Below are 21,294 nucleotides of genomic sequence, written 5' to 3'. Positions count from 1 at the left end.
TCGCCAAGATCTGATTTTTCACTCATGCAGAAATTTAAAAATTGCAACCTCAGGAATAAATGGGTTAAGCATTCACATTTGCTGTAGGCATCATTAGAGAATAGTATAGTACAAAATGAACTGTATAAAATTTGTAAGGAATATATCAGAAGATGGTTCATATAAATCATATTCCCAAACACAATCTTTGGTAGTATTGAGTTACAGAATGGCCATAAATTTTTAGGTTATCTATCGAGTTTATTAATAGGATGTTTTACATAAATATTACTACAAATTTGTGTTATTGTTTCTAAAGTCTATAAAATTATTGAAAAATTAATATGGATGGATCATCCATTGTGTTTATGTAACATAAACACATTTAACATAATAAGAAATAGTAAATGTTTGCCTAGCTTAAGAATGAAGACTAAAATTTTAAATTTGGTTTATATTTGTAACATGAAAGGAATTAATTGGATAATTTGGATGCTGAAATGCCACTTGATATAGAAATGTATTCAATTAAAAATGGACTTTGTATACGTCTAAATACTAAGAATTGTTTTTCACTTTGCTAGAATAGATCAGAATACAAAGGATCAGAAGTTTCTTTTTAAACAATTGATTTGAATAGAAGTAGGCAGATTTAGCCCTTAACCTATAGTAACTTTGAAATTAAATCACAGTGTTCCACAGAATTTCAGAATTATTAGAAACCACAAAAACTAGGTCAACTTAATAGTTTGGTTAAATGACATGCTTTCATATTTTGGACAAACTAATCTTGGAATCCCAGCTGCTGGAAGCATCTGTTGCAGAGATGTAGAGAAAGAAAAGTAATATGTCATCTTAACTGGCTAAAAGAGAATGCTATGTTAGTCTATTCCTTGGCACAGATTGTTAGACAAAACCAAATATTCCTTTGGGGTTTAATTGTTTACTAACTTTTCAGGAAAATAAACCCTTGAAGCATTCCTTTATTTAATAAGTAAAATTCAGCAAATAATGGACTTTTTTGTAAACATTCATTTTAGTTTCAATCTTTACCATATTTACTATATAATTATTACCCAGATTCATATGCCATCAATTTTGTCAACAAAACAAGTTGAAAAGAGAAAGGACAGCCTCATAGTGATTCAGAGTGGACAGGATTCTCTTTTTTGACTTCAAAAGAATGGTTCTTACCTGCATCAACCGGGTAGGATTTAAGAATAATCTAATAACATTTGTTTGCTTGTCAAATACTTATTATAAGAAGCTAAATACAATTGTCCAAGTTGGGTAATTATTATAGTCACTATCAGAAATTAAGTAAAACAAACAAAAAATGCTTAATGGAGTTACTGTAACCTTATTTGCAAACGTAAGCCAATTTAAGTGATCAGGGAGTATCTTCACATAATATCACAGAAACCCAATTAAATTAATTTAAAATACTGAATTACTTCCAGCGTTGACTAGACTTGTAATCAGCACTGAAACTTTTCTAACAACTAATTAAAAAGGGAGTACACAAAGTTATGTTTCTAATTCATTTAATGCCACAGTCTCTAAAGGCATTTTCAATTAGCTACATTTTCTTTAGTTTTGCTCAATTTATCAAAGTTAGATAAAGCTTTGAGAATAATGTTAAATGGTTATGACTCTGGTGAAATATTGTTTCTATCTTTTTATAAGGGATTTTTATCCCTTGATGAAGGAATGTTTTCAGTAGAAAGTGGATGCTAAGGAAAATCGATGAAAATGTTATACACCAATCAAACTCGGTTATTGTTTGCAAAGAGAGTAAAATTATAATAGAAGGAGAGAATTAGAAGTAACTTTTCTGAGTGGGAAAGATTCTTCTTGTAATTATGGTAAATTTAGGCAAAGCTTTTATATGCTTTCCAGAAACGACGAGTTCTGAAGGAGGCTTAGAAATGACAGGAAAGGAGACGCAGAGAGTAATGCAACCCTTCATTATTACCCGACTCCTTTTGCCTTTTGAAGGACAGCAAGAGAAACTGAGATGTCACCCCTTCATCAACTGGGGAAAAGAATCAGGAAGACGTTTTTCCTGGTGTGAAGATGAGCAAAATATTCCCAAAAGAACAATGAACGCTAAACAAACAACCATGCCAGCTGGTACTCCAGCCTTGGCTGGCCCATCACAAAGCCTCAAATTTTTCACGTTACTCATAAGCTCAAGTACTCATTTCTTCGGTGCCTATTTGAAACCTTCACCACTCACTTCCTCCAGTCCTCCCCATCTTTTTCTCTTAGTACAGGATTCTACTTTACTGACAAAAGCAGCCAACCAGCCCCACCAACCCTCACATCTTCACATCCTCCCTGCAGTCTCAGGAGAAGGGCCTGTTCTTCCACCTGGGCCCTACCATTGACTTTCTTCCTTCTCTTGTAAGGACCTTGCTCCATCAGTTATCACCTCTGTGCCTCTCACATAGCCTTTGGAATATAACATGCTCAAATTTTACTCACTTTAAAACAAAACATGTAAATAACTAATAATAACACAGGCACGAACACACACACTAACTACCTCTCTCTGTAGGTCAGCTATTATGTCCCATCTAAAAGACCACCCCTTCCTCTTTCTTGAATGGTTAACTTATACTCAGATTTAAATCTCCAGAGTTACTTCTGGAAACACCACTATGGCTACCACATTCTTGCTGTATCCCATGTACATCTCTAAGGCTGCACTGCGATTGCAATTTGTCTTTCTACAGCACTGAATAGGCTGTGGAGTAACTGAGGGCCCAGGTTGTTCACCTGTGTCCCCAGCATGTGGCACAGTGAATAAGGCAGAACAGGTACTCAGTAACACTGGAGGGATTAGTTCTCTGTAAACCTTCTCAACTAATGATACAGTCCCCACTTTCTTCCTTCTTTGCCCATCATAAGACAGTTCTGGACTTAAAATTTTGAGTTGAAGTCATATTAGCAGAAACTGTCTTCTATCAAGTCTCTTTCTAAGCTTTGTTGCAAAATGTTGTAACTATTTGTTAACATATTTTTATCTATCACTAGGCTCTGAGCTGCAAGAAGTAAGGATCTAACATTACTTGCCTTCCTACTTGAAATACTTACTAAATAAAAGGTTTCAAAAATTATCTAAAGAAAAGGAAACAAGGAAGGAAGGAGAGGGACTATTTTCAACAGGAGGAGGGGGTCAAGGTGAGGAGGAGGGTTTGTAAAGCATAGTGAGTTAAAATGAGGGGGAAAAATTCCAAAATTCTCACTTGATTTAATATAAAATGGCAATTATTTGTCAAAAGGTTAATACTGGATGTTTATTAAAATATATCTTCCTTTCTGTATACACTTGAACTCTTCAAAATTCACAGTCCATATTTACGACATATCTAATTCCCCCACTTATCTCAAGGGATAGTATTAATCTTCATAACAAGATTATATACTTTATATTACTTAAGAAACATACAACAATAATACTAAAGTAATATAATACATTTGCCTTGGCCTTTCCAGGAAATGGAGCATCATAACATGGGTAAATCATTGATTTCATGACCACTCTAAGAGCTAACAGAACATGTGCTGTTATTTTCATTTTACGGTTGAGAAAATTGAACTTCGGAGAGGTTAAGAAGTGTGTACACTTGGAACTGTGAAAAAAAAATTGAAGAAGGTGAAGGTAAAAGGGAGAAAGAAATATTTGCTCTTTGAAAACGCTTCATTGGGAGAAACACAATTTTAATCACCAACGACAAACACTTACTCAGCATTTACCTCTTGGAGTCCAGCTCTGTCCTTTTTGTGATAGAAATTTTACCAAAAGAAAAAGCAGGCATCACCTCACAGCCCTTCAGATAACATTTTTTTTTTGAGAGGCCTGTGCCTTTTAAGTAATTTACTCCCCAAATATTCTTAAAGTCTAGGGTGGCAATAAGTAATTGTTAACTAAAAACTTAACATCTAATACAGCTAATACACTATTTTTTTGTTAAACATATGATACGGTAATAGATTTCCCTTTGTGTGTGTGTGTGTGTATGTGTGTGTGTGTAATATGCATATACTTTGGAGAATTCTTGAATAATTTATATGTATCGATTCAGTAATAATACCCTATTCCTCTGCCACGGTGAACCTTCACGTTTCTCCCGTCGTATTCGGCCCAACTAGAATCTCTCTCACCATATTTATTTCCTTTGTTTATTCATCTTTCCTAGTTATTTTTTCATATCCTTTTATGGGGCCATTCTTCTGTAAATTTTAGAGCACCTAGAGCAGCATCTTACATTATAGAATCTTGAGCGAGAGAAATTTGCGAAATATCTATGTCTACAGTCATTTAAATGTGAATACTTTAAAACAGTACTTCCAGAACCAAAACACTGGATTGCAACAATGAAAATACTTGTTGCATCCAAGTAGTAGTAACATGGAGGATTTGTTAATCTTTTTCTAAAAAATAACTTTCATGTTTTATATAGCTTGGCAATAAATAAGGAAACATAGAGTCTTGTAACTGTGGCATCTTTGATGACAGATTCTCACTTATACATATAATTCATTGGCTAGCAAACATATTTTATCAGGATTTCAACTTCCAAAAAATATTGCCCCTAAGGAAAAATGTGACCTATTTATCCACAATCTGTGTTATAACTTTTTTCCATTTTTTAAAATGAAAAGCAAAGTTATCTGATCATTCCTACCTTATTTCTCATTGCTAAACATTGAGAGGCACGTGATATACAAGAGACTTACCCACTCTTCCTCATCGTAGTCTGAATGATGTGGTATGGAGTCCTGCCGTCTCATCAGTGGGGGTTGCTCTTGGGGACTGCTCTCCTCTGTGCTGCTCTTAGGAGATGGTGGTTTCTTAAGAACGCCGCCTGGCCTTGCAGTGTAGAGTGCTAAAAGGGCACTCCTGACAAGTTGATCCTTGAAGGCATGTACAAAAAGCTCTGTCTGGAAAGAAATTGACAAGGATTAGAAACACCTTGGTAGGCATCTCAGCATAGAGCTGTGAAAAGGTCAATTGCAGATTTGTTGGCACTTAAGTGGTGTGTATGGTGGAAAAAGTACAGACACCAAAGAGAGAAAATGATTCATACCAATCAATGGAAAATAGTTTGGTTTTGGGATGCTGCCAAGGCCTTAAGTCCTCCTGTTTTAAAGTTAATGCTGAGGTTTTAAATGTACTATAAACACCATCTGTCTCCTCAACCTTCTCCCTTTCAGTTTCACAAATCCTGTCTTTGGAGATGAATTTCACTGGGGATAATCATTTGAACAACATCTACCTGCGGCAGCTTTCAAGTCATTCCAAACACTCCTGAAAAGAAAATGTAATCAGGCTATGTATATCTTATTAAAACCGCAATTACTTTTGCATCAGTCTAATATATTTTAAACAGTTAAAGACTAAAGAAAGACATACATCCTTAAAGGAGGAGATTATTTTTTAGTATCATAAAAAGATCTCAACAATAGTAGAAATGGCATAGGTAGACTTCTTCATGAAAACATCGGGCCTGTATTCCTTATTATCACCTCCTAAATGCTCTCTTCCACTAAATTGTTTCAGTAATGCTTAATGTTAATGAGGTTACTGTGAAACTTGGCTTGTAGATTTTACAAGCTGGTGGCAAATACCTAGTAAGTACTATAGCAATGAAGGCTTCCCAACAATAAAGAACTTTACAGCTGTACTTTGCAATTTCCTGATGAAATGTTTAACAGTTGCACCCTGTAATAGACTGAAGGGTGAAGTAATGAGTACACTTAGCATGCATGTGGCCTAACAATCTGTTCAAAGAGTAGAGAGGTAAGTCAAGTAATGGCCCATATTGTTAACATATTCATCCTCTGTAATCTCTTAGGAAGGGACCCTTTAACTCATAGCATTATATTGAATCATAATTGATATTGCCCCCATTTAATGAGACAGTCTTGATAATGCTGGCTTCACCAGTGATATAACTAGACAGCATTATTTCTCGGTGCACTCTCAATATGCAGTCAACAGTTCCAAGCCTATCTAGTAGTCACTAAATTATCTCTAAATCTTCTTGTTTTGAGCATCAGCAACTAAAGAAAACCCGTTAAGCCCCATGCAAAACAAGTGTCCAATAAGACTCTGTTATATATGCATAGTTACTTATTTGCCATACATCATAAAATTCTAGACGTGAAAGGGATCTTAAAGTTGACCTCTTCATTAACCAAGATGAGAAAACTAACAAAGAACTGTGGTGATACATTTTAGGGAATACCGCGTATTGGCAGCACAAATGGAACAGGAATGAAGTTTTCTAACCAATCAGCAGCTTTCTCCCTTATTCCACACTACTCACCACCTGCCATAAAACTAGATGTTTCTGTCCTTCTTCCTCATCTTCCCTAACTCCTACTTTCCAAGTGTTTTGAACATCTACCAGTTCTCATAATTAAATGTGCCTATAATACCTGTGTAACTACTTTACTGCTAAATTTTGTTGAATATTTTAAACACCCTGCTATTAGCCACATTAAAGCCACTTTGCAGGTGAGAAAACAAAACACGAAAAACATAATTTATAAGAATAAAAGATTGAAAAATATTTCAGAATAAATAAGAAAAACAAAATAAAAAGCAGTTTATACCGGATAGGCACAAAAAGAAGTGTTCACTGGTGTTGACAATGAAGTATTAAAATGAGAATGAAAGATATAAAAAAACTGATGGAAAAATTGGCTAGACAGTACTCAAACAAGTCAGTGTAGTCATAGCAAAATGAGGAAACATGTTATTTACATAATTTTTTATACAGCATGGATGTGCTTATCAGTGTGACTTTAAATATTAAAAACGTGAATTTACTCCCATTCAGCTTAACTAAACAATTTCTCTGTTGATGGTTTCAATAAATTCTTTTGATTTATTTTTAGAGCCAAACAACTTGCCTTCTTTGAATTCCTGCTACTACATTTCAAGTCTCCACAATACTCATATAATTGCCATGTAGCTAAATATTCATTCACACTCAATGAAATCTTCTCTAGCACTTGTAATCACCATCATTTTCTTTCCATCACATGTGCATGCCGAGATTCCACTTCATTTATTCAAATCTCATTTGAGTTGATTTACCACCAAAGGCCAGGGAGATCATGCAGGAGGGTCTTGCAGTTTTAAAACCCAGAATTTTTTTTGGATAACTGAATACGAGGCTTACAATCTTAAACATAATAATAGCTAATCTTTCACTCGGTGTCTGTACTGACAACATTTATCTGACTTCTTGGAAACTCTCTGGATCACCGGTATCCTGTGTATAGAATCACATTTTTTAGAAAATACCCAAATGTCCCATTGTTATATCCATGTAACCCAAAAAACATTTTAATGTTTTTAACCAGCACTACTTAGTGATGTAGACCAATGTAGACCACTGATGTTTTGTAGTCAAAGAAATCAGCTTAAAAAGATTAATGTAGTCACGAAATCCCAACACAGCTGTATACAGTAGTGCCTCTTTGTCTGTGGTTTTGCTTTCCATTGGTTTAGTTACCTGTGGTCAACTTTGGTCTGAAAATATTAAGTGAAAAAAAAAAAAAAAAAGAAAGAAACGAAGAAAGAAAAAATTAAATAGAAAATTCCAGAAATAAATAATTCATAAATTTTAAGTTCTGCAGCTGTTCTGAGTCGAGTGATGAAATTTTGTGCTGTCCTGCCTCAGATTGCCTGGGATATAAATCGCCCAGTATATCCATGCTATATATATGACTAGCCCGTTAGTCACTTAGGTGCCATCTGGGTCACCAGATCAACTGTCACGTTATTGTAGTGCTTGTGTTCAAGTAGCCTTGACGTAGAAGACTGACACTACATCATTTCCCCCACTTTATCTCATCATGTAGACATTGTACCATCTAACACCATCACAAGAAGACACGTGAGTACAGTACAAGAAGATATTTTGAGAGAAACCACATTTACATAACTTTCATTATAGTATATTGTTATAATTGTTTTGATTATTAGTTCATGTTAGTCCTTTACTGTACCTAATTTTAAATTAAACTTTATCATAGCTATGTGCATGTAGGAAAAAAAATAGTATAAACAGGGCTTGGTACTACCAGGGATCCACTGAGTGGATCCACTTAGGCATCCACTGAGCATCCACTTGGAACACATCCCCGTGGATAAGGGGGAACTATTATATTGCTGTTCTTGCAACTGGGATGATACTAGAAAAGCTGAAGTCATGGAAAGGATGTGACCATACCACTGAGTTGCCTATTGACTTCTGAAAAACCTTTTTCTTTTCTCATTTAGCTTGAACTACATTAAACGAAAAAAGAAATGCTATCTAAGTGTTATCGTAAGAGTAGGCCAAACAATTTATTTAAAATATCAGCTTAATAATATTGTGTAAAAAGAATAAACTCTGAATGTAAGGCAGATCTATTTTATTTTTTCATATTAGAATATGAAAGAGAAATGTTACCTTAAAAAATGAAATGTTTTCTAGCCTTCTGACATTTTTCCAATTCATATCCCCATACAACTATTCTTCAGAGCAACACACAGAATTATCTGCAAGTATAAAACTACTAAAAATTACTTCTCCTGGGGATGGGTGAAGAGAATTTCCAGTTTCCTGAATATTAATGGCAGAGGAATAGTTAGGACATGTTCATTTAAAACCACTCTTTTTCACTAGAGAGCTCAACAAATTAAGTGAAGTTCTATTCTACTTAGAAATCTCCTTATTTTTGCTGAAAAAAAATTTAAGGCAATGCCTCATTCCATCTGTAATACAGAAGCAGCCAATGGCATATGCAAGTGATTATTTTAGTAATCATCTATGCAGCAAGAAAGAATCCTATTTATTTTGATATTTGATATTTTGAAATTACTTGATATAGGAATAGTGCTATACTCTGTCATTAGTGCACTGATGTATATTCAACATTCCCTAAAGGAAAGCTAGACTAAAAGCTAGGAGGATACTTAATATCTGGGCAGCTCATATATATATTATCAGTTTGCCCTTGGAAAAATCACATAACCATTTTTCCTAGTCTGCACAAAATTACAGTGCCTACCTGTGAAACTCTTATGAGAGTTCATTGCAAACCCTCAAGTGCACTCTTTAATGGTCTTTTTATTTATTATTGTATTTTATTTTTATTTTTTATTTTTATTGTAGAGACAGGGTGTCACTATGTTGCCCAGGCAGGTCTCAAACTCCTGGCCTTAAGTGATCTTCCTGTCTCCTCTTCCCAAACTGCTAGGATTAAAAATGTGAGCTACTGTGCCCATCCTAATGCTTCTCTTTCTTGATTGACCTTTTCAACTTCTTTTCTTGACTCATCATTCTCTGTTCACCCAAAATGTGGTAAGTCAGCCCACAAGGGACCTTAAATCACTTTCTCAAAAGCACTTTTTTCATTGGTGAGGTAATCCATTTTACCATAGCTTCAACTGTCATCCTTACACCAAGGTCTAATAAATCCATCTCTATTCACCTTCTGAACCAGCTCTATCAACTGTTTCCACTGAAAAGCCCTTAGAGTTCAGAAATGCCAGGCTGAACTCAAGATTATGTTGTTGTTCTTTTATTTTCAGTAATTTTGTTCTTTCAAGATTTTCCATTTGAGTAGTATCATTAGTATTTAACAACTCAGAGTCCAAACCTCTGAATTATCCTCACTAATGCCTATTTTCTGGATTAGTCAGCAATTTATTCTACTTATACCTTTACAATAATTTCAAAACTTGATCCTTACTTTACATTTCCACAGCTAGTCCCAGTTAAGATCCTTTCTACATTCCATAGGGATACTTTCCACAGTCTCTTTATTGGTTGGTTCACTTTAACTTGTCTTTCCTTTATGATGTTATCAAAGGCCACCAATGTTAAAATATACACTCCTGAGTTCCAACCTTGAACTACAATACAAATACAAATATAAATGAGAATTTGTATTTTTAGCCAAGTCCCCCAGAAGCATTACTTTTATTTTGTGATGCCCAGTAATATTCAATAATTCAAATCCAGTATCTTAACTCAGCCTATGTATTGCTATAAGGATGACCTTCACAAAACATGTATCTAATCCTGCCTCATTCAACAGCCTTCTCAGTGCCAACAGAATAACATTTCTCTTGAATCAATAACTAGGTGTTAGATGATCAAATTATATGGTGTTTCTTAAGCTACGAAACATTGCTGAAACATTCACATTTCCAAAGTGTGCAAATAATTGTGTACATAACAGTGATGCATGAAAGTTGCAGGTCCATATCCTCCTCTACTCTTTTTATTCTCAGCCTTTTCGATTTTAGCTGTTCTGGTAGGTGGCTAAGGGCATCTCATGATAGTCTGAATTTGCATTTTTCTAATGGTAAATGATGCTGGGCAACTTTGCATGTGTTTATTTACCATTCATAAGTCTTCTTTGGTGTAGTATATTTTTAATTCTTTTGCCCATTTCTAATTGAGCTGTTTGTCATATTATTAAGTTCTAAGAATGCTTTATATATTCTGATACAAATCCTTTAACATATGCATATTTTATAAATATTTTCTCTTAATTCAGGGCTTCTTATAGAAGTTTGCCTGCTTTTATTCTTTTACATTGTACATTAAGGTTTATTATCTATTTTGAGTTAAATTTTATATATGTATGAGGTAAAGTTAGTTGTTCATTTTTTTTTGCACGTGGATATCCAATTGGTTCTGCAAAATATGTTGAAAAGATACTGTTTACCTCTGGCTAGCCATATGCAGAAAATTGAAACTGGGCACCTTCCTTACACCTTTTACAAAAACTAACTCAAGATAGATTAAAGATTTAAATGTAAAACCCAAAACTATAAAAACCCTAAAAGAAAATCTAGGCAATACCATTCAGGATATAGGCATGGGCAAATATTTTATGATGAAATCACCAAAAGCAATTGCAACAAAAGCAGAAACTAACAAATGGGATCTAATTATACTGAAGAGCTTCTGCACAACAAAAGAAACTGTCAACAGAGTAAACAGACCACCTACAGAGTGGGAAAAAATGTGCAATCTATCCATCTGACAAAGGCTTAATATCCAGAATCTACAAGGAACTTTTATAAACAAACAACCACAATAAAAGTGGGCAAAGTACATGAACAGACTCTTCTCAAAAGAGACATTTATGTGGCCAATAAACATCTATTAAAAACAGCTCAACATCACTGATCATTAGAGAAACACAAGTCAAAACCACAATGAGATACTGTCTTATGCCAGTCAAAATGGCGATTATTAAAAAGTCGAGAAACAACAGATGCAGGCAAGGCTGTGGAGAAATAGGAACACTTTTATACTGTTGGTGGGAATGTAAATTAGTTTAACCATTGTGGAAGATAGTAGTGTGGCAACTACTCAAAGACCTAGAACCAGAAATACCATCTGATCCAGCAATCTAATTACTGGGTATCTAGCCAAAGGAATATAAATCATTCTATAATAAAGATACATGCACGTGTATGTTCATTGCACAACTATTCACAATAGCAAAGACATGGAATCAACCCAAATGCCCATCAATGATAGACTGCATAAAGAAAATGTAGTACATACACACCATGGAATACTATATAGTTACAAAAAGAACAAGATCATGTCCTTTACAGGGACATGGACGGAGCTGGAAGCCATTATCCTCAGCAAACATACACAGGAACAGAAAACCAAATGCTACATGTTCTCACTTATAAATGGGAGTTGAATGATGAAAACACATGGACACAGGGAGGGGAACAACACACACTGGGGCCTTTGGGAGGATGGTATGGTAGGGAGGGAGAGCATCAGGATAAATAGCTAATGCATGTAGTGCTTCATACCTAGGTGATGGGTTGGTCTTTGCTACACTAGTATGTTACAAAGGACATAATACATTGGTATTATTTTTGTTTGGAAGAGTAAATATGCTTGAGAAACATGTTTGAATTAAATAAAAAAATCTATTCACGTATTTACCATTTCTGGCATTGCCTATTCTCTTGTGTACATTCAAATTTCTCCTGGTATCATTTCCCTATTCTTGAAGACTTTCCTTTATGATTTGTTGTAGTAGAAATCTGTTACGAAATTTCTCAGCTTTTGTTTGTCTGAAATGGTCTTCATTTCACCTTTATTTCTGAGAGTTAGCAGGATTTTTTTTTTTTTTTTTTTTTTTTTTTTTCCCCAGTAGCTTGAGGATGTGACTTTATTTTCTTCTGGCTTGTATAAAGCCTAATAAGAAGTCTGCTATCATTCTTGTTGGTGAATGTCAGCGAAACATGTGCCCTTTTTTCTTTTATTTCTTAGTTGTTTTCACAATGTTCTATCACTGTTTTTCAGTAACTTGATTATGATGTACCTGAGTTTATTTTTCTATATTTATTTCTGTGTGGAGTATATTGAGCTTCTTGGGTCTGTAGTTTCATTAAATGTTGAAAAAATTTGACCGTGTTTTCTGCCAATATCTTTATGCTTCCCTCTCTCCCTTTTTTGTCATTTCTGTTTATATGCCTTGATTTTTCTTCTGGTCATGGATCATATTTTCCTGCTTCCCTGCATGCTTAGTATGTGCTTATTGGATGGCAGGCATTTTGACTTTACATTCTTGGTTGTCAGATTGTATTGCATTCCTTTAAATAATGTTGGATTTTCTATGGCAAAGTAAAATTACTCGGAATCAGTGGAATCCTTTCAAGCCTTGTTTTCAAACCTTGTTATGGTAGACTAACAGCAGCCTCTAATCTAAGACTAATTTAGTCCCACTACTAGGGCCATATACCTCTGAGGACTTTGGTCAATTCCCGTTGTATTAAAAGGTCTTATCACTTTACTGGTGGAAAGATAAACTGTTACCGGGCCTGTGTGACCACCAGGAATTGCTTTATAAGCTTATTCCTAATATTTATTTCTGTGGACATGGGTAGTTTATTCTCATGCATGCATAGATTGGTACTCATAAAGAGTTAAAGGCACTCATTTACAGATCTCCAGGGTTCCTTCTGTGTGAAGCTCCTTACTCCCTGGTACTCTGCTTTGTGAATTCTGGGAATCTTGGCCTCCCAAACTCTAATCTCTGTCTCTTCACCTTGAGAAGAGAGTGTTTAGGTTCCTTTTTGCTACAGCCTAGGAACTGCCCTAGGAAGAAATCTAGATAGTTATAAGAATCACATAATTTGTTACCTATTTTCCGGTGCTTAAAAATCATTATGTCTACATTTTGTCCACTTTCTTGTTGTTTAAGGTGGGAGGGTCCATGTTACTGCATCATAAACAACAGAAGTTCTGATTCCATAAATTTTGTATGTAGTCTGATTGTCAATATTATCTTACATTCTTATCTTTGTTTATCTTATCGTACAATTTTCTAATAACAAATTTTGTTTATTGTACACTATCACTTATTTCACCAATTAAATAATTACCGTTTAAAGGCAATTATGAAAAACAGAAACATAAGTTCTATCCTGAAATTTCATTTTTACCTAAACCATTTATTCTCAAATTTTCTTAGACTCTGAATACATACATTCACCAACCTTAAAAAAACAAAATTTCTACTCATTAAGTTCTTTCCCACAATTTGGGACTGGGATAGACCTAGGTGTGGTTACAGTGAATAAACAATAAAAAAGTTATTCTCAGTCTTAAATAACCAGCATAATATTCTTCTCTCTATTACATGTATCTTCAACTTCTTAGCACACTAGCTGCCTGGCATTGCTGTTACAGAAAACAACATTTCTTGAAAAAATCCTGATTGTATATGTTTCAGAATACAATAGTTTTTATTTTTCTTTGAATATAATGGAATGTTTTGGTATAGTATATTGAGGTTGAAAGAATAGTAGGCATTATAAGCTATGAGAATTTCTCAAATATGCTGTCAGTATAGCCTCTAACATTTGCAATAAAGGCCATTATTTAACTATTTAACAAATGCAATATTGCAAAACACCCCCATTCTTTTAAATTCTTAGGTTGTAAAAATTAAGAGCCATATCTATGTAGTATTTGTCATATAGCATCAAATACAATACCACACATAATTAAGTGCTCAATAGTGCTTTTTGATGAGCAGGATAATAATGACTTTCTAAAAAAGGTCTATCAATCTCAATGGAATAGAGAAAGTGATGGGTGTTTGAACGCTAATATCACACAGATTTCTGAGCTACGAGAGACACCTAAACACTGTCCACCTTCAGGCCTTTAAAAATATTATTTATTTTAGTTTGAATTTATTTTATTTCTTCTTTGTTTTTCCTTTATAGAATTGCATACTTTTAGTCTGAGAAAAAAGGAAACGCATGTTTATCTCACTCTATTATTAACCTTTCATACTGTGTGTTAAAATTTTGGTCTATCTTTTGCCTTTTTTTGTTGGAATTATTCAGATAAACTCAGTTTGCCTTTTGTTAGATTCTTACACCATAAGATTATACTATTTCTTTAATATTTTCATGAACTAATATGCAAAAACCAAACCCAGTTATCCACAAGAAGGCATACCAAGAATGTTAAATTATAATACAATTTAACTGAGTTTGTGCATATTAGAACATGAAACATTAAACATATTCATTTTCGTGAAATTTTAGTAGTACTCCTTCCCTGCCCCCACATTTGTTTCCTTAGTGCTATGTACAAGCATCCATATAGCAATCTGAAGATATAGCATACTGTCAAGCTCACAGAATCTGGAGCCAAAAACACAAGGTGTGTGATTGTGAGTAAATTTAACACTTCTCTGCCTCAGTTTCCTCAACTGTGTAAAATAAGGCTACTTACAACACTTACTTCATAGAATTAGGAAGACTAAATGTTAAAATAATATTATCCACCGCATGGAACTCTGAAAATTGAAGAGCTTATAAGACTATCTCAGAGTTATTAAGCCACCAATAAATGCTAGCTATTACTGTCACTTCATCATCATAACCACTACTATCAAGAGTCTTGGAGTTCCTGGGAAGAACAGGCCTGTGTTTTATTCCCTTTTTCTACCTTTTGTGTTGAGCACAGTGACTGGAAAATAATATGAATTCAGGAATTATTTTTAGTTTATAAATTGTATGTGTTTGTCTCTACCAACAGTGTTTAGATGGATGGAATTTTGGCTGGGGAGCCCTATCCATGTGCCTTGGTTCTCAGTAGCAGTAGTGATGATGTAAATTACCTTTGGAACTACAAATATTGCCTACTCAAAGACTCCTGGAATATGACCTCTCAGCAAGTTCAATTTTTCCGTTGCCACTTGCTTTTCCCCCAGACTATGAGTATATGTTTAATCGATAACGATTTAATGGCTCTTGTCTTCAGGTGCAATGGCTTACCTACGAGGAGAGATGCCATCTCATTACAAAATAGAATACCTCCTTCTTCACTGCCCTGGGCTGCCCTTAGCCTTCCCCAGGTGCCCCAAGTCTACAACAGTAAATTCTTCCATGTTCAGGTGCTCAAAGGCTATGAAACCTTTACATTTCCCTGATAAGCATGACTATAGATAACTCCTTACTGTCTTGAATATGCTGTACGGATAAGTCCCTAAGAAAACAACTCTAGGTACCTATTTTCCAAACATACCAGTTCAGAATCAGTAAGGGAAACCAGGGACTATCCATGAAGTAAACAGTTTTATTTTATAACCCATAGTATACAAAACGCCCAAAACTTAAAAACAGAATTTTAAAGCTTACATCCTGCTAATATTAAATTATATTTAAATTTAGAATACCACTAAAACGATCTCTCTTTCATGCCTGAATTCATGGATCATACTTTGTTTTAAACCATGAGCTACTAACAGTTTTCATAGACTATACAAAACTGTTAACTTAGATAATTCTCTGAAATTCCAGGCATGAATTCTTAAAAGACTGCATGGCTTGCAAACTTAACTTAAAAAAAGATCCTCCTAGTTTTAAGGACTGAGAGATTCATTAGTCGACTAAACTTGTCTACTCAGTAGAAAAGAGAAAACATAGGGGAAAAAGTTCGAGCAATGCTGGATTCAAGGAGAAGAGAATGCCCATCCTAACCTCCCCCACCACAAAAATCACTGCAGCAAGTTGTAAATGATGTATGAAATGACAAATCCCTGCCCAGTGCACAAAAAGAATATAAATACTGCTCTGTAATCACTGCAGTGGTGTGCTACTCGCTAAAATTTTCAGCTTAGGCGAACCCAGGAAAACCTCACCTCATCTGTAAATCCAAAAAAGAAATGAACCAAAATGAGGTTATATTATTTTACTGTATGCAACAACCTCCTCTTTTTTCTCTTTCCCTAGCCATAAAAAACATACTTATTGAATATCTAGAATACTTAGGTGTTACTAAGGCATTTGTCTAAGAAAAATTTTTAAAAAAACTTTTGAACAAGGAAATGTCTAAATCCGTATATTAGATGGAGGACACTAGAAAGAACTTCCATTCTGGAGTCATCCAGACCCAGGTTTGAACCCGGGTTTTGTTTGAATCCTGTATTTGACTCTAGCTGCATGACTTCTCACGTTTTTAAAATTTCTCTGAGCTTTAGCCTTTTTCTGCGTTAAATGAAAATAATACGTTCTCCATAATTCTGATGATTAACTAAAATGACATAAAGTGTGAAGCTCATTGCCCTTTTTGACACAAAGTAAGTACTTGCAAAATTTGGGTCAATATTTTCCTCCCTTTTCATGATGGAGGCATGTGTTCTGGCATGGAAGGAACGCTGCATTTTGAACTGGAAGTTCTGAGTTTGGTTTTTCACTTTTTAATTTATTAGACAATTCACTCAAACTTTCTGAATAGGTATTAACTATTTTTTTCATGAAAATAGGTATGTTTTCTCCTATGAAAATAACATACAAAAATGTATAAACTGAAATGTTAAATAAGTATAAGATATTATTATAAATTAACATACCTGAATAAAAAGTATGGACATACATAAGATCCAGGTTTCTATGAATCTGTTCTTCAGAGAGGTGAAAAACTATACTTTTGTCTTATTCTACAATTACGAGAATTTTCTTTGGTCAGTTTCTTCAAGGGCATATTTACTAGAAGTGTCTCATAAAAAAATTACACGATCTCCTTAAAATGCAGAGGTGAAGGATGCACACATTGGAAGTGGACTCCAGGACACTGATGGTACATTGAAAATCAACTGTCACTTGTCTTTTTCTGTCTCAGCTTTCTATCACACAACTAGCTGCCCTCATTAGCTCTGGAAGTTGATACTGAGTGTCTACCCCATGCCAGACTAGCTCTCCTTTCTGCGGCAAAAGGAACAAGTCACCTTTGGAAAAACTAAGGCTTAGATTCTACTGCTTTTCAAATAACTAACACATTTGGAAATTTTTAGAATCTCTCCTCAGTAAATAATGTTGTAGAGAGCAAACTGAGGCAGAGGAAGGACCCCATACAGACTGATGTAAATCCACATCAAAGTTCTGCCTTCAAATGAAGTGTCATTCCTATTCAAATGTAAAGCTTTTCATGCATAAAAATTAGGTGATCACCAGAGGAAAATAAAGTAATTTTCAAAATCTCATTTAATTCACTTAATAAGACCATAAACCAAAGAAAATGAAAAATGCCAAGGAAAAGAGAAGATATATACTAACCAATAACAGGTTTCATTTCCTACTAGGAAAAAAAGAGAGTGCTCAGTAAGATTTGAACAGAGAATGAGGCCAATTCATTTTGATCCTGTGGCAATACTTTGAAGCTTACTTTTTAACCTACTCTATTCTACATTTCCAGATGCTATGAAAGGCAATGTATGCAGAAAGCCAGACCGATGGGGATTTGAGTATTTCATTTTCCCAACTATAGTGATGATTTGGATCTTACTTTTTCTGAAAGCATCTTTAAAGAATTCTTCAGGCTGTCTGGAGAATGCTGGCTTGCAGAATTAAGCAGTAGGTCTGCATGGGTTGCTACAAGAGGTTGTAGTTGATTGATGTTGCTGAGCACTTCTTTTGCTTTGGCTGTGTTTTCAGGTGAATAGTAAATAAACTGGTATCCGGTACTGCAACAACAAAGATAAAAATAAGTTACACAAACAGCATAACGGATATTCAGCCCTTAATACCAGATGGCAAATGATAAACAAAACTCCAAGTATCACTCTTTCCTATTGATCAGATAAGAACTATCCTAAGAGATTTTTAATAATGCACTAACAATTTTTATGTAAGGTGACAAAAATACTTTTTAAAACTAGGTAATCTTGTCTTTGCTAAAACACTGGGAAGATTAATAGTAATATTTGACATGATTACTAATACTAATACTTGACATGACACATATGTAATCATGTCAAATAACAGTATTCAAAACAAATTAGTATTACTGTTGATTTCTAATGAACTTGAGGCCACGTAAGCCAGTGGGAAAAGCGAGCTTTTATATTCAGGCCAATCTCAACTTAAATCCTGGCTTGTCACTAACTAGCTGGGTGACCTTCGGCAGCTTTCTTCCTCATCAGGAAACTGGTAATCATCATTCAAACGATTCTATGAGGTGTGTAACATTAGAAGTCATTCATATAAAGTGCCTAAAATTGTGCTTGGCACAGAGATAGCATTCAATAACTACTACCTAAAGTTTCCCCCCCATGTTACTAGGTGAGGGCTGTGGAGGAAGTAAATTTTAATAGCTGAGAAATGAGGAGAAAATTAATGAATGTCAAGTGGGCACATGGACAAATATATTGGATAGAAAAAGGACATTAGTAGCAGAATGCTATTTCATGGTGTTATTTTATCATGATACTTTTTCTTCTTACGGTTTTCCATTTAACATACAAAGAAATCTAAAACTGATTATTAACTAAAGAATTAATAGACTTTTTTTTTTTTAAGATACAGGATCTCACTCTGTCCCCCAGGCTGTAGTACAGTGGTGTAAACAGAGCCTACTGCATCACCTAACTCTCAGTTTCCAGTGATTCTCCCACTCAGCCTCTTGAGTATCTGAGACTACAAGTACAAGCCATCACACCTGACTAAATTAAAAAACAAAATTCATAGAGACCAGTCTTACTATGTTTGCACAGACTGGTCTTGAATGCCTAGCCTCGAGCAATCCTCCCCTCTTGGCCTGCCAAAGTGCTGGGATTACAGGCTTGAGAATTATTGACTTTTATAATAATCATCTAGGAACTAATCAAGCACGTTATGGGAGTAGGGATTTTTTAGAGTGAAGGAATCTTTGATCCATTTCATTAGGAAAAGGCATTCCAGCAGGAAAGCTGCAAAACAGCAAAACAGTGGCTAGAAGCAAAGAAGAGGGAAGTAACGACTTGTGCATTCGCAAGATTGGTGTAAACTTGCTTACATCCCATTATACCCAAATATCAAGACATTTTTTCAAAACACTTTGCAGTCAATGTTAGGTATTTACTGAATATGTCTACTACATTTTTACCAGCTCAATTATTTAAATTCCATAATTTTATTTCTTACCTTGAAACCTCAGACACCACTGAGAAAAACTGACATCTAGGAAGCATTCTCTGTTCTATTCCTCTCACACTAGTGATTTTTCAGGGGAAAATTACCAGAATCTTTAAGAAAACAGTTTTTTTTTTTTTTTCAAACACATAATGAATATTCCTCCTATTTATTTACTTATTTAGTAAAAGATTAAAAGAAATGCTCTTTGAGGCTTGGGCTATTCAGAAGATTGAACAATAAGTCAATGAAGGTATCAGGTTTATGAAGGCTAAAGAAACGCACTACTAGTTTACGACCCTTACAGATATTTGCTCTCAATTTTTTACTTGTAGACTTTTAAATGTCAGAAGTGAGGGCTTCAAATAAAACATACCTTAATTTGCTATTATGTATCTCTTAATGCAAGTTAAAGTAAATGAAAAATAACAATTGTGAGGAGGGAAAAGGAAACAGTAGTCCTTGCCAATTCTTTGTGTCTCTTTCTGACTTCTTGAGTGGTTAAGACAGATCTCATGCAGGAGTGTACTAAGGACTTTAGAAAAGAAATCATGAACTCAGGCTGGATACAAAGTTTAATCCGTAATAGACTTTAATAAATCAAACAGTTCCACATTATTTTTCCAAAGAAAATGATTCTCTAAAGATATAGATGTGTCACCAGAATTTAAACAACGTTTGATACCCAGCAGCTCGGAGGGCAGAAAGCAGGACCTACTTACAGACCCAATGCAGAGCCATGTGGTCGCTGCTATGTGATCCCTCTTTGCAGGTCTGCTATTCTGTCATCAGAGGTTGCTTCCTGTGTCCTCTTATGGCTATTTACAGACTCCCCATGGCTTAGCCTTTGGAAAGCTAGAATACTCATGGCCTTGTGGGGTCTTCCATCTCTCTCTTCACATGACTGCTTTCTGAATGTGTCTTCTCTGGTCTCTCATACACTCACTTCTATCCATTCCATTTTACTCCTATCACTTTTGCTTGCCTTCTTTACTATTATTCTTTCCCAGAAGTTCACTGTTACTGTTTTCCTGAATATTACTACTTTCATTATCAAATTCTCTGACAGTCTCTACTCCATTCTTCTCTAATTCACACATTTCTAATATGTATTCTGCACATGTTCTTTACTTATGCCCTAGTTGAATGGTGCTCAAATTTTAGCAGTCACAATGAGATTCCCTTGGGGTTGAGGATAGGCCTCAATGTTTCCTGAAAAAATGCAGATTCCTTGGCAACATCAAGAGATTCTGCTTTAGTAGGGTGTAGCATTTGTGACAAGCACCTCTGGAGATACAGATGTAGGGACGGAGCATCTTTAGAGATACCCTGTCACTGTTTTGACTGAGATCCCCTGTAAACCCTTGATCATGCTACACAAGGACTCTGATAAAAGTTCTCTCTTAAGGTATTCAAATTTTCTTAGCACCTTTTACAAGGCTACTTTTACACCCCATCTTATTCACACAAGTTGCTTTGGTTCCCTCCTCATTACCAGTGTTTGCTCTCCTAACCTTTTTCATCATCATTTCATCTTTTCCTTCCCAACATATTCCCTTTCCTCTCCCCAATACATTCTTCAATCACCATGATGGGACATAATCCTAACTTCTGCCTCTTTCTCCTAATTCAGTCTTCTTTGGAGCAGAGTTATGTAGCAGGCATCGGTTGAAGTCTTTTTAACGATGAACACCTCACCTAGCGAGGCTGAAAGATTCATTTTCCATAATAAAAGCCAATGCTGGTGTCCAGGATGAAAGGATGAAATAGTATGGTATGGAAAAAAATCACCACTCACAAAATAATTTTAAGTATACATAAATTTTATCTACCTATTCAGTGCCTTA

At 34.9% G+C, this 21,294-nt stretch overlaps 1 protein-coding gene across 2 annotated transcripts in view; it reads right to left on the bottom strand.

The window, feature by feature from the left end:
• The window catches only part of INPP4B (inositol polyphosphate-4-phosphatase, type II, 105kDa), a 501,991-nt gene that overhangs the window by 127,298 nt on the left and 353,399 nt on the right, over positions 1–21,294 (bottom strand). For both annotated transcript variants that reach the window (XM_011970320.1, XM_011970321.1), the window contains 2 exons: positions 17,844–18,021; positions 4,726–4,929 (listed from right to left, as the gene is read on the bottom strand). In XM_011970320.1, coding sequence (XP_011825710.1) covers positions 4,726–4,929; positions 17,844–18,021 — 382 coding nt within the window. The remainder of the gene's footprint in view (positions 1–4,725; positions 4,930–17,843; positions 18,022–21,294) is intronic.

Source organism: Mandrillus leucophaeus, unplaced genomic scaffold (genome assembly GCF_000951045.1).
Source record: "Mandrillus leucophaeus isolate KB7577 unplaced genomic scaffold, Mleu.le_1.0 Scaffold943, whole genome shotgun sequence".
In the NCBI taxonomy this organism is placed as follows: domain Eukaryota; kingdom Metazoa; phylum Chordata; class Mammalia; order Primates; family Cercopithecidae; genus Mandrillus; species Mandrillus leucophaeus.
The sequence above is the reverse complement of the archived record's forward strand: the minus strand, read 5'-3'. Positions and strand labels throughout refer to the sequence as shown.